This window comes from Anser brachyrhynchus (genome assembly GCF_964034855.1).
Source record: "Anser brachyrhynchus genome assembly, chromosome: 3".
Lineage (NCBI taxonomy): Eukaryota > Metazoa > Chordata > Aves > Anseriformes > Anatidae > Anser > Anser brachyrhynchus.
The window spans coordinates 93741818-93755697 of record NC_137696.1 but is presented as its reverse complement, the minus strand read 5'-3'; the positions used below and the strand labels follow the sequence as shown (position 1 = coordinate 93755697).

At 37.8% G+C, this 13880-nt stretch overlaps 1 protein-coding gene across 1 annotated transcript in view; it reads left to right on the top strand.

Moving 5' to 3' along the window:
* Nucleotides 1-13880, top strand: part of CD109 (CD109 molecule) — an 82408-nt gene that overhangs the window by 47203 nt on the left and 21325 nt on the right. Inside the window, exons 20-27 of the mRNA XM_080585968.1 lie at nucleotides 632-745; nucleotides 948-1166; nucleotides 2751-2895; nucleotides 4088-4264; nucleotides 8341-8422; nucleotides 10534-10762; nucleotides 11292-11457; nucleotides 12477-12667. Of these exons, the coding sequence (XP_080442094.1) occupies nucleotides 632-745; nucleotides 948-1166; nucleotides 2751-2895; nucleotides 4088-4264; nucleotides 8341-8422; nucleotides 10534-10762; nucleotides 11292-11457; nucleotides 12477-12667 (1323 nt within the window). The remainder of the gene's footprint in view (nucleotides 1-631; nucleotides 746-947; nucleotides 1167-2750; nucleotides 2896-4087; nucleotides 4265-8340; nucleotides 8423-10533; nucleotides 10763-11291; nucleotides 11458-12476; nucleotides 12668-13880) is intronic.

Below are 13880 nucleotides of genomic sequence, written 5' to 3'. Positions count from 1 at the left end.
CATTTCACTAATAAAAGATATCATGCCTCAGCCAGTCCTATTGTACAGATGTTCATAAACAGTGAAATTTTGATCCTGTTCAGCTCGATGAGAACTTACCACCGCCTTCTTAGAGCCAAGACTTCATCCAAAAGCCTCTGTTAACAGATAAAAGCAACTGCTTGCTGGTAGATTTCTGCAGTTTTTCTTTTAATTAATAAAAGATGTATTTTTAGAAATATAATTTAGAACTCAGGCCAAGATTAATCTTACAAAATAACGTATTATACTAAGGCGTTGGTGAATTACAGAATTTGGGAGAATTAGTTATCTTGTGTTCCAACATGTATTTCTGTATTGACACGGACAAGGTGCGTCTGTCAGAATTTGCCATGTCAAAGCTGCCAGGAGTCCAGCAGCTCTCATCTGAATGGCATTGCAGAGTTCCAACAAAGGTGGCTATGAGCAGAAGCATCTTTGGCTTCTGCTTTAGCCCTGTGCTAATACATTTTGTTAATTGTAGAGTATGAGTAAACATACTCTCATGTATTTAAAGATGAGACATTCTAATTAGAAGACATACTAAACAGTCATTTTCTCACTGGTATCCGATTGTAGGGACTCACTGTTTTGTGCTGATCTTGTTTTGCAGCTAGAAGCTTTTCAACCTTTCTTCGTTTTCCTAAACCTTCCATACTCTGTCATCAGAGGAGAGCAGTTCATTTTGGAAGTGAATATCTTTAATTATTTGAAAGAAGAAGCTGAGGTAAAATAAGTCTTTCTGTATTTGAATGTTACCAGACACTGAGGGGTGGTGGAGATCACATCTTTCTCTTTTGAGATCCTTAATGTTTTCTTCAGTAATCAGATTGTAAAGCTATTTCTCTATTTACCCCAAAAGAGGAGGCTTATGAAAGCAGTTCTTCAAAATTAACACCTGTTATTGCAAATGTTATTGTATTTTACAGGTTAATGTGATCCTGGATGTGAGTGATGCTTTTGATATTATTTTAACATCCAATGAAGTAAATGCTACAGGAAATCAACAGTCTGTATTTGTACCAAGTGAAGATGGGAAAACTGTTCAATTCCCAATCAAGCCAAAACAGCTGGGAGAGATTCCCATCAAAGTGACAGCGATATCATCTGCTGCTTCTGATGCTATCATCCAGAAAGTTTTAGTAAAGGTAAACAGTTGTCAGCATGGCTTGTTTCAAGGATAAATTACTCCCTAAATAGATAACGGAGCGTTGCAAAAAGGCAAACTGATTTACTTCTCTGCCTCTCATTTTTTAAGGTTGGTTTCAGGTCAGGTGGATTTAAGTTAAAAGCACTTCTTTTAAAAAAATTCCTCCTTTAAAAATCTTCAGAACCTCTTTCAGGAATGAAAACATAGATCTTGTTCTACAACTGATCATGCGTCCAGTCCTTCTGAAAGCAAAGCAAAACCTGTTTTCACGTTAGTGAATTCATGATGCTGCAGTTAGCTTCATAACCTGTTGTGGACCAAGTGGTCCAGGAGTGGACCAAGTAACTGTATTATGGATAAATGCAATGAATTTCTTAGTGCACCTGGCTTCATTCAAAGCCTGTTTTTTATGAACATTTCTGTATTGTGGTAGCGGTGGAAATTTAGCACCCAGATTTTCTGATAAACCAGAAGCTTTTGGATGAGACTTGCCTAACTTCTGACGTCTAACCATTTGAGTCATGTTAGTCTCCATTTCAGGAGAAGGCAAGAGACACTTGTAATCTCATCCTAAATTAGCTACTAAAGATTATAGAATCACAGAAGTGTTGATTTTAGAAAGGACTTCTGGAAGTCAGGTAGTTCATCCTTCCTGCTCAGAGCAGGATTGACTACAGCAGCATGTTCAGGACCCTGTCAGTCAGGTTTTGAACATACCCAAGGATGGAGACTTCTCAGCCTGTCTGAGCAACTTGTTCTAGTGTTTGAGTACCCTTACAATGTTTTTTAAAAAAATATTTTTTTATATTTGAATGGAATTTCCCTAATTTCAGTTGTACCCATTGCCTCCTGTTCTGCCAGTGGGCATCACTGAGAAGAGTCTGTCTCTGTTTCTGAGAAGAGCCTGGCTCCATCTTCTTTGCTCCCTCCAATCAGGTGTTTATATACATTGTTGAGATTCTTCTTGAACATTCTCCTCCAGACCAAGCAGTCCTAGCTCTCTCTGCCTCTCCTTGTATGACAGATGCTCTAAGCATTTAATTGTTTTTGTGGCTCTTGGCTGGACTCACTCCAGTCTGTCCATGTTTCTTGTACTGGTGAGCCCACAACTAGACCCAGTACTCCAGATGTCTCACCAGCGCTGAGTGGAGGATCACCTTCCTCAACCTGCTGGCAATGCTTTCCCTGATGCATCACAGGATGCAGTTGGCTACCTTTGCCACAAGGTCCGTTTGCCGGGTCGTGTTCAAGACTGCTTCTGGCCTTGTAATATGCTTGGTCATGGAGCTCCATGCTTGGCATTGAGCTCACTGGAATCAAAGATGCTTTCATTGATTTTGTAGGTGTATTTTTATAATTAACATGTGGTCTCTAGAAGCAAATAGTGGAGGCAAGTCTTTATTATAATAAATTTTCTGTTTCAGTTCAGATGGGCCAATAGCTCAGGTTCTTGACAGGTTAGGAAGCAGTGCAAAATATCTGACAGAGCTTTAGATGTCTCAGCACAGTAAGCATATAGTCCCAATCCAAAAAGCAGCAAACTGCTGGAAATTACAATAATCCTCTCTGTTTTTTTCGATAGGCTGAAGGATTGGAACAGACATATTCTCAGACACTCCTTTTGGATTTAACTGGGAGTAAACCACGAGCGGTGTCAAATACTTTGGATTTCACTTTTCCTTCTGATGTTGTAAGTGGCAGTGAGAGAGTGCAGGTCACTGCTGTTGGTAAGGATTATTTTGTTTTATTTCCATCTTTATTATTTGTTGGTCAGCTGTTTTTTGTTGTTGTTTTAAGAATAGTTTGTTGCCTGCTGGGCTTTTGCTGAACTCAGCTAGTACCTAAGATAGAGCATGGAGGTACAGCATGCCACTACCACTGCTTTTGAAAGTCTAGGGTATCTGTATTGCATATAGTTGTGGAAGGACTGGTCTTCATTAGCAGTGTTTGGCATATGTAATATCCTCTTGCAAGTTATGGCATGGTCACCAAATTTAACATGTGTCCATAATCCATGTGCTGGTATCTCCTGCACTGCAGTCATAGGTGCTTTATAAAGAATGAGGCAGTTGCCAGTAGTTACTGGAAGCAGTAAACTCTGTCAAGTAGACCAGGGAGGTTGATGTGTAATATTCTGAGCTACCACAGCAGGATTTTCCAGAGCTTTTCTCAGATCTCCTACTAAACGATCTCCTTCTATAAGACTTTTCTCTGTATCATTGTTGCTTTATAGGTTTTTCAGGAACTGTATTAATTTTGATTTAACTGCTATGGGCTGAATCATTAGTTCAAAATCATTTTTCATCGTTTTCATCGTCATGCATAAAAATCATTTTTTATGCATCGGATGAAGCATAAAAAGACTGTATAGACGGAGTGTGTTATTCATTTTGTTTATTTCATTTACAGTGTTATGATATTGACTGTCCTTTTTCAGAGTTAGAGAGGGAGTCAGATTTTAATAATGAAGGTCCTGCAGTTTGCTAGTTTTGTGTTTAAATTCTGCTTATCTGTAGAATACAACCTAAAACTCAGCTGATAGTTGGTCCTTGTGACTCCTAGGCTTTGATAACTCTGGGTGAGAATAGAAATACAGGAAATTCGAAATAAGTGCAATTACTGTAACACTATCCTAGAGAAAATAACTTTTGGCTTTTTAAAATGGTGTCTGTTTGAAATTATCCTGTCAGGAAGATCAGGAAAGCTCTGAGGGGAGATTGGTCAGTGGGCAAAAAGCTGATGAGAAGACTGTGCGTGGTTAATGAAGTTTTCTGCCTGATTAGTGGTGTTTAGTACATACATTTCTAATGTATCATATTTTCTCCCAGCTTAGCTGATACCACCCTTTATGTGTTATGCATACATTTATTTGCATTAAGGTTAAGTTTATTTGCATTAAACTTTAATTTTATCTTTCAGGTGATTTACTTGGACCTTCTATCAATGGTTTGTCATCATTAATTAAGATGCCTTATGGCTGTGGTGAACAGAATATGATCAATTTTGCTCCAAATGTATATATTTTGCAATACCTCACTAAAACCGGGCAGCTGAGAGAGGATATTAAATCAAAAGCTGTATCATTTATGAGAAAAGGTGTGTATGCTTAACAAAAAAAGATGTTATCTTTTGCTAGTAAGAATTCTTAAAAATCTATATGTGACTTTGCATTTGGTATTTGAAATCCTGTTCTATTGTGTTGTGTGAACTGGAAGAAGAACTTAGCTTTTTCTTTCTTTTCCTTTTTCTTCTGAGATGATAGAATTAAAGAGCAAATAATTTTATTTACAAGGGCAAGTTTGCTCTGAAAAAACATGTCATTTTTATATAGTTACTTTTCAGAGGGAAACTTCATTTTAGAAGCAATTCATGTAGCTTTCCTTGGGAGTTGCTATCTCTCCTTTAATAAAACCATGCATGAGCAAACATTTCTGATCTCTGCTTGAGGCACAGAAGGTGAAAACTAGTCAGGGGTCAGCAAGGACCATAGCCATCCCATGTTTATATCTGTCCTCAGTGACAGTATGCACATCCTGCCATGTCCTTGCAGACCTCAAGGAATGATGCTTGCTCGGGTGACTGGTGTTTGCCCATCCAAATTTTAGGCTTGGTCAGAATTGAACTCTGTGCTTCAAATTGAAAACTGGAAAACTGTAGTTGGAAATGGTTTTATATTTTAACCTGGAAATACTTCAGGGCATCATCAAGTGTGGAGAGCATAATTGCACAAGGAAGCATGCTTCCTTTTGCCTTCTGGGTAAGGTGGAATATGTGATGTACCACAATCACCATGTGGCACCCCACGTGCTGAGTGTGGTTCACAGAGAGGAATGAGACGATCCTCATCTGAGCTACACCCCTACTAAGGCAGAATGATGACATTTTCAGATTTTTTTTTACTCTCTGTAAGTATGATTTTTTTTTGTTTTTTTTTTTTTTTTAAAAAAAGATGTTGAAATTTTCCTTGGAGAAAACACATTTCAAAATAAATTTTCCTTTCGTCAAGAACCCAATTTTGTGTCAAAACTAGTCAAATGCATTTTTTAAACCCTTCCTACTACACTGTTTAGTTGAAAAGTAAGAAAAAAGACGTTATGTAAACAGCTACACTGAAGTGTGTAAGCAATCTACCACTCTTTGAAGATTGAGTTGTACTACCGTAATTTCCTGAAATTTTCCAGTAAGTGATTTATAAAAGTTATTTTAAAGCAAGTGAAGACTATAGGATTAAATGTCCCTCATATACAAAGCATTATGTTACTCAGCTTTTTCCCAGGCTTTTGAATTTAGGTACATGTTCTTAACACTGTGGTAGCCGAAGCAAAATATGAAGAAATATTTGTAACCTTAAGATAAAAAAGAACCATGATCTAAACGTCATTTTTTCTTCATCTTTACAACTGATTTCAGTTGTTGCACTGGTTCACTTAAATGCAATCATAAAGGAGAAGTTTATCTTTAGGTTGAGTTGCAACTTTTCATAATCTCCATTTTTGAAAGTATTGTTGTGTAGTTTAATTTAAAACAGACTTTATTTTATATGTCAAAATCCACTAAATATTTGAAAGAGTGACCTCATAATCTGAAGTAAATGTACTAATTTTAAGACTAAATGTTAGTTGGGGGAAGGAAGCATAGCTAGAAGTAGTTACTTTTCTTTTACCAGATTTTATTTACCTAGAGCAAAGGCAATGCAAAATAGCTGTCTTTAAAAAAAATAAAAAATATTTCAGTTGTGGAAATTACAGATCCTGTCTTGAAATCACTTTGGAATTAAAAAAAAACCAAACTGGTTGGTCTGAAAACTTTGGTGCTAGACACAGGCAAGCACAGAGTTGGAACAATATTTTCAAACTGTTTGAAATGTAAGACCTTTTAGTCCTTCGCATATTTCTGAAGTCCTTTCCATCCTGATGTACTCTTCTTTTAGCCTGGCTCCGCTAGTCTCCTACATCTTTTGGGTTTCAGCCAGTCCTCTGGGAGTATTAGAGTACATCTTCATAATAGGATCCTTCTTTTCCTTGCCTTTCCAGTTGTATGTGTTGACATTTGAAGTGTCATTTTTCACGTCTGATTGAGTGTCCATTGGAACAAACATGGGGGTTCACAGCCCTCAGATCTATTGTTTCAGCATTTCTGCAGACATCCCTGTGTTAGATACTCTCGTGTTTGAAGATTTTTGCGTGACTGCAAGGGGCTTGGCGTTAAGAAGAAAGCAAAGGGAGTGTAGGAAATAGCTGTCCTTCCTCTGGTTCTGCTCATCTTTCCATTCCTTCTCAATCCTAGTAAATTCTGAGATAAATTTATTTTTGTGCAGTGGCTGCTCAGAAGTCTTTGTAAGCTGCTGGTCTTAGTTCGGTGCTTTTACACTACTGGTGGAGGGTGGCTATAATCCTTATTTCTGTGTATTGCCTGTTCTGTGAAGAAACAGAAGACCTCACCTTTTGGGCCTTACAGTCAGGTATTTTTGAAGAGGAAGTAATCTGTATGTATGCATATATTTGCGTTCCTCATGGCACATTATTTTGAGGTTAAAACTTGGACTGCAACTTTTGCCACTTAATTCCTTTTTCCTCCTACTTAAGAATTCTTGACTTCTCAAGATTGTTAACTGAGATGACAGATTCGTCTGCCTGGGAAGGATTCACCCGTTTTAATGATGTAATTAACCACTGTTGTTGTGCTAAATACATTTAAAAAATGTTTAAGTGGGAAGTTGTAATGATAAGCACTTCTAAGGAGACAAAAACTAAACTTGATACCACTGGGGTAATAGTTTATAGGGAAAGCCATACTGGTATAATGTAGCAGTTTAGGCTCATATATTTATATTTCTGCTGTTATAGAGAGACCCTGGGTAGGAGTTCATCTTATGTCATAACAAAGATTGAGGGACCAGGGCATTTGTTCCTCAGTAATTACGGCTGTGGTTCACACAATGTCTGTATTCAGGGTAGTATGTAAGCAAGTGATAAATCCTTTTGTCAATAAAAACAAGGAAAATGTTGTAGGTAATGGTTTTAGTTGGATGGGTCTTATGGGGCCTGTTTGTAAAGATAACCAGTATTTGCTCTCCTTCCTTTCTGTAGGACTTAATGATGCAAATGCCTTTATAAAACCTTGCTTGAGGCTTTTCCTTCTGTCTGACTGGTTTGGTATTCTGTCTATATGAATGTCAGATGTTAGACTAACGAATATTGTGTCTTAATTATAATAACTGAAATAGTGCAGCCATGAAATAAAAAGAGGGTGGGAGGGAGACAAAAAGGTGTCTCGTGAAACACTATTAATAGATATGGTTGTTCTCAATTCACAAATGGCAAGCAAAATGTAGGGTAAGGAAGGTTTTACGAATCAGAGACTACAGTGAGTAGCATATTTTAGGGACTCTTTCTTTGGAACATTAACAAATGCTGGTTCTGCACTGAAGTCAGCTGTTGAGTAAGGACACTGCTGCTGGTCATGAGCACCTAGTAAACCTTTGTGGCCCTTCTACTATAGATGTTCAACAGCCAGGAGAAAGCTACACTTGGTCTGGATACTGAGGAATATTTGAATGCTGCTTAACCAGGTTCCTTCCAGGAAGCCCTTTTGGTTACTGCTGAGATGTTTCACTCTTTTTCAGAACAGCCTCTTCCAGTATGCTTCTTTGATAGATTTGGCCAAAGCAAGTTACTGAAAGGGTCTGTTTTTCAGCAGCATTTGTAGCTGTGCCCATGCCTTTCCAGTTGGAAAATACTTAATTTTTGCTTCTCTATTTTGCTGGGGAAAAAAGAACATCTCTTTAGGTGCATGATTTCAGTGCTTCAGCACTTCAGTGAGCTGAGCTCTATAGGCGCCGCTCTGGGCTGTGCTCACTGCTGTCCTGCTGGAGCCACTGAGTTACGTGGGAACGGGTCTCTACCCTGCACTGTCCTGTCTGGGTGGCAGATCAGTGGTAATGAGAGCCATCTAGGTCTGTTTTTGTAGGTAGATCCTTCGTGTTACTGTGACCCACTTTCTTGTAGTCTTCTGCACTGTTCTGTGTGTTTCTGTGTATTTGGGAGATATTTTATGGAATATTTATTCAAGCTCTGCTCTTCACAGCCTTAGAAAATGCCTTGCTTCATGTGAGCAGGAGGTTTGTACAGGAACCCATGTGTTCAATACCTGTCTCTGCTCTTTCACTGCAGGTTACCAAAGAGAGCTGCTTTTCCAGAGGGAAGATGGCTCTTTTAGTGCCTTTGGAAATGAAGATCCCTCTGGGAGCACATGGTAAGTAGTTCTGCCAGATTCACTTTGGAATTTGAGTATTTGAGATATTTTCCCTAAGACTAAATTTTTTTGTGAGGCTGGTAAAAGTTTCCAGCTGTATTAGCCTTCTGCCTGGTTTTCATTAGGTGTTTAGGCCAACTCTAAGGTCATTTCACTGAATAGCATGCTGTCAAGGCCATTATTAGGGCAAGGCTTTTTAATTTTGCAAAAGACAAACGATGAATTATTTTAGCCATGGGAATAGCTGAATGAAATGCTTTGAGATGTTCTGTTGAAGAGGATAGCTTACCAGCAAGGAGAAAACTTAAAACTGCTTGGGAAAAAAAGTGAATTAAGGCTACTCAGGGCTTGGCTTCTTGCTACAACAAAGAGTGAAATGTGGTTAACTGTGCAAAAGCAGAATGGTGATTGGATGTTTAAATCACCACTGCAGGCTTTCTGCAATCCAGAGCTGTTAAGTGGTTGAAACACACTCCAGTTTTATTCTCTAGTGCGACATATTTACTAGTATGTTAAGAAAGTGCCCAGGCATATTCCTGTACCCAGGAATGTAATTCCCGTTACCATTTAATTATTAGCATAGTCCCTGTCAGCCTTCCAGACCCTGACACCCTCTTAACAACTTTTCGGTTATTCCTGCACCTGGTTCAGGAGTTAATGCACTGCAAGGTCCATGCCCATGCAGCATTTGCATTCAGCAACCCTGGTTTGGAAAGTAGCGGGGTTCACTGGTCTAGATACAACTTGATTGGCATTAGATGTCTTCAGCAGCCAGAAGCAAATTCTGAGGATGTCTGATTTACTAATCTGCCTAATCTGTCTAATTGCTGTAAGGTTTTTGAACATCAGAGCAGGCTGATTCTGCCTGCTTAAGAACCAGTACCTAGGAGATTCTTCCCCAGCAGGCAAGAGCGTCATAGACTCACTGTTAGTCCTCTAGTAATGTATAAAGATGTAAGAAAGTGGGACTGCTTTAGGTGTTGTATATGCAAAGGTGACTCCATAGAGAACACAGAGCTTGGTCTGAAAGTTTTTTCTGTTGCTTTCCTTGAAGGACGAATGACAATAATGACATAGGTTATTCTTGCAGTTGACTGAAACCATTTAGGGCTCTGTCATCTTCATTGCTTCAAATAGATTTTTAGTTTTCTCTGTACTGGAGGCTGAGGACTCTGTGAGGCATTCCCTGTGGGGTGAACAGAGCTACTGATGGAAAAAAAAATAATAAAAAATTGTCCCACTTGCATCTTAATGCACCTCCTTTTTTGAGACTGTAAAATCCTCTTCAGTGCTGAATTTCACCTTAAGAAACACACATAGTAAGCATAGCAGTGGAAGCTAGCTAGATAAACAGATAGAGACAAGTTCCAGCACTTTGTTTAGCTAATCCACATTTGGTTAGTTTAAATGTACTTACGTGCTTCAGCCAACTTCAAATAGAACCGTTCCAATTACTCTGTCACTGATCCAGTCCCTCATTCTGGAGTCAGTGAGCATCTTTCGTTGACTTCGCTGGGATTTGCCTTAGACTAGGTACTGATGGACTGCAAAATGAAGATAATTTATCTGCATTGGCAACCCTGGTACTTATATGGTGCGGTGACAGGTTACATGAATAAACATTTAGCAAAGAAAGGAGTCAAAGCAGAACTTCAGATTATTGATGAATTAAACAAGGGTTGTTTCGATGATGTCATTGCAGGGATAATTGTGATAACTACCATCACACTTATAACTGCATTACTGTTAACTATGCTTTTGCCACTTAAGTCTTGCAACAGAAGGCAGGAGGGCAACATTTGAATAAAGTTAAACAAATGCTGGAAGAGACTTGGATAAACAAAGATAAACAAAGTCTTGGAGCCTATAGTCTGTACTTATTTTTGAAACATAACAGCTGCAAAAGGGATTATCTTTAGGAACAAGGAAATAGCTTCATTTTTTGTGGATTAAACTTAGTCTACTTTCTTGTCTGGTTGAAGCATGTATTTTCCTCCATGCTTAAAGGTGTGTGTAGAATACCTTATACGTCACTATATTCTTACATCGTGTTAAGCAGAAGCTGTAAGATGTTGCTAATTTTGTCCTATTTAATTAACCTTTTCCCCAAGGTTATCAGCATTTGTATTAAGATGTTTCCTTCAAGCTCGTCCATTCATAGATATTGACCAAGATGTACTCATGGATACAGCTAAATGGATTGTCCGGCATCAGAAATTAAATGGAGAATTTCAGGAGCCTGGCAAAGTGTTACACAGTGACCTCCGAGGAGGCACCAATAATCCAGTCACTCTCACAGCGTACATCATTTCATCCCTCCTAGGGTTCCCAGATAAACAGGTATTGGAATTCATAAATGGAATTTGTAGTTACTGGAATACTTCATAAACTGTCATACTACCTGGCAAACACCTGGTAGTGTAAAGAAATAGAGGAACATCTCAATAGAGACAAAACTTAACATGATTTGGTAAAACTTGCCTGTACTTTGGTTTACTTCTTAAGACAATATGAAGTTGTGCCGTGAGGCCATCCAATTTTGTGTACTTTGCAAAATCTAAAGACAATTACTTTTAGCAAGAATATTGTCATGTCTTCAGTCCAAGAATTTAAAAAGCAATTTACAGGGGGAACTATCCTTAGAGATGTTAAGTCATTCAGTTGATTTAATTGAGATTACTCATGTTCATAAAAGTACCAGTTCGAAAGGTTTGCCTCTGAGGTTCATGTCTGTGACTGTGAAAGAGATTTTCAGTACCTGGTTGTTTGAAGATAGTAATGTTTCTATTCCTGTACAAGTTTTCCTTTTATATTGTAATAATATGTATTTTATTCATTGTATATTCTTCAATGTGATCTTCATTTTCAGCATGCGTATGTTATCAAGAGTGCTACAAACTATCTAGAAGATAAATTACAAGAAGGCATTTCGGATAATTATACTTTGGCACTTGTGACATATGCATTGTCATGGGCCAAAAGTACAAAAGCCAAGGAAGCCCTGAGTATACTGAATGAGAGAGCAGAACACCAAGGTATTGCACAGTAGTCCTCAACATTTGTATAGATGGATGTTCTTCAATTTGAAAAATATCTGTCATATATTTACAGCTGTATAAATAAATAAAGAGGATCTTCTGAATTCAGATGTGTTTTGAGCTTGGCATATATAACAGGCTAGGAACTTCTAGAAAGCTTTAATGAAAAGTGTCCATAAATGGATTGCAATTCACAGCAAAGTTAGGCCTTCCAGTTTTAAGTACAGCAGCCTTGATGAGAGTACAGTGATGCTGTCAAAGAACATTACTTGTCAGTTGTAAGATCAGTGTGGGTGGTTAGCTGAAATCAGTATTGCAATGAAGAGATGAAGGATTGGATTTACTGTGAGCTGGTACAGAGGTGTATTGCACTTTCTGTAGTGACCAGCCATCTCATCATGTTTAGCCTCTTCTGAGTTCAGCATCACTGAGTTTTGTTTCCTGTTTCGATGGAAGAACAGACTATATGGAGCATAAGATATCGAAGTTTTGGGTTAAGAATAGTAATTGTCCTCTTGAAAAACCTGAAGGAATTCATGTTCTAGACTAGAAACTGAGCCTCTAGAGTGTCCTTCCATCTTTACTGCATTAGGCTTTTCAGTCAGTCACTTTTGGGAAGGGGAGATTTGCGCTTCACTCAAGGACGAGTCCTAGTGGGCAGCCATGATGTTTGAAGTTCCTTCTCTAGTGAGTACCCCAGCAACGAGGTGGCTTTTCTACAAGGGCTCATTTACTTCAGGCTGACGATAGGAAGGGTCAATGTAAAGTTCACTGAAATCAATGGGAGTGACTATTTGGACTCCAGCTTTCCTTGGACCTATATTCAGCAGCTCCTGAGGAAGTGCTTAAATTAATCCTTTACTGGACATGCAATTCAGTTAATTCACTTAATTTTAAATTCACTTAATTTTAAAGAAATCCAGTACATTAGCAGAAGTTAAATCTTAAATAAGTCTTTCCCAGAAGTCCAAAGACTTCAGAATGTGAATCTGAGGTTATTTTGGTTTATTTTTCAGGGGAATTTCGTTTCTGGATAACACCAGCTTCTGAAATGTCTGATTCATGGCAGCCACGGTCCATTGATATTGAACTTGCAGCATATGCTCTGCTGTCACACTTTCATCAAGACAGGTTAGAAGAGGGGATCCCTGTTATGAAGTGGTTAAGTCAGCAAAGAAATCACCTGGGAGGATTTTCATCTACTCAGGTAATATCTTACAAACTATACCTTTTCTTTTTTTTTTTTTTTTTAATAGTGATTACTGAGTTTTGTTTTGCTGTAACAGCCTTGGTTACATGCATATTTGCATTCTTTGCAGGATTGGCATCTTAAACCTAGACTACCAACTTTAGTAATTTGGCAAGTATAATAATAAAAAAACACAACAGAATTAAAGGGTCACCTTGATTGTTTAAAATACTAAAACCCAAAGATGTTAAGTTAAGTAGAAGTGATGCCTGTGGAAAAAGAGTTGATCAGACTTTCCAAGCAAGTGTGATAAATATCTGTGCTTATGTTTCTTCCAAGGAGAGAAACATCTTTCTATTCTTTCCATATGTGGGTCTACAAACTCCTGAAAGGCTATTAGCTAAGATAAGAAAGGGGAATAGGTTTTAGAGGAACAGCCTAACCTAGTGCCTTTGTTGGCAGTTGGTCCGAACTTCATAATATGCTGTGTCCTCATTATTACACAGAATTTTGATGGGCCATGAAATTTGGAAGATCTTTGTTATCTCCGGGAGGTTTCTATGTTATTGAAACCACATCTTGTAAGCTGTGCTGGCATCCAGAAAATTTATATTACTTTGGATCGCATTACTTTAAACTTGCTTTTAAATTAACTACAAATGCTGGTCACAATAAAATGTCACACATCATCATACTGCTTGGTACCATTCTGTACAGGCTATTCTTCCTTATTTTCATATGTCAGTATTAATCTGAAAGAAAATAGTTCTATTAAATAAAATGTAATTTAGGAACCAGCCTGGCTCCCCTGAGGTTCTAGTATTTTCCTAATGTGTTAATTGTTGCTTATTATTTGAAGAGACTGATTGAAACACTGAATTGTTGGAAAAGCTTTCTTTTAATTCTCCAGAAATTGTTTTTACTTGAAAGTTTGAAACTCTAGCAGTGTATCATTTGCCCCTGAGGGTGAAATTAAAAAATGAATTTAATTATTTTGTTTTTCTATAATCTAAACTATTTTGATTTCAAAATTACTCCAAATGTCTCTGTGGATGCCTTATTTAATTTATGGAAATGACCCCATACTTTTTTTTTTTATAACTTCTAAGATTGTTTTAAAAAATGTTTGGAGTGTTTTCTTGCATAGGTTTATTATATTAGAAACTTAATATATTGTTAAACAATAAGGAAGAAAGTAATCAATTGCATGTGTGATACATTGTAAGTTAGG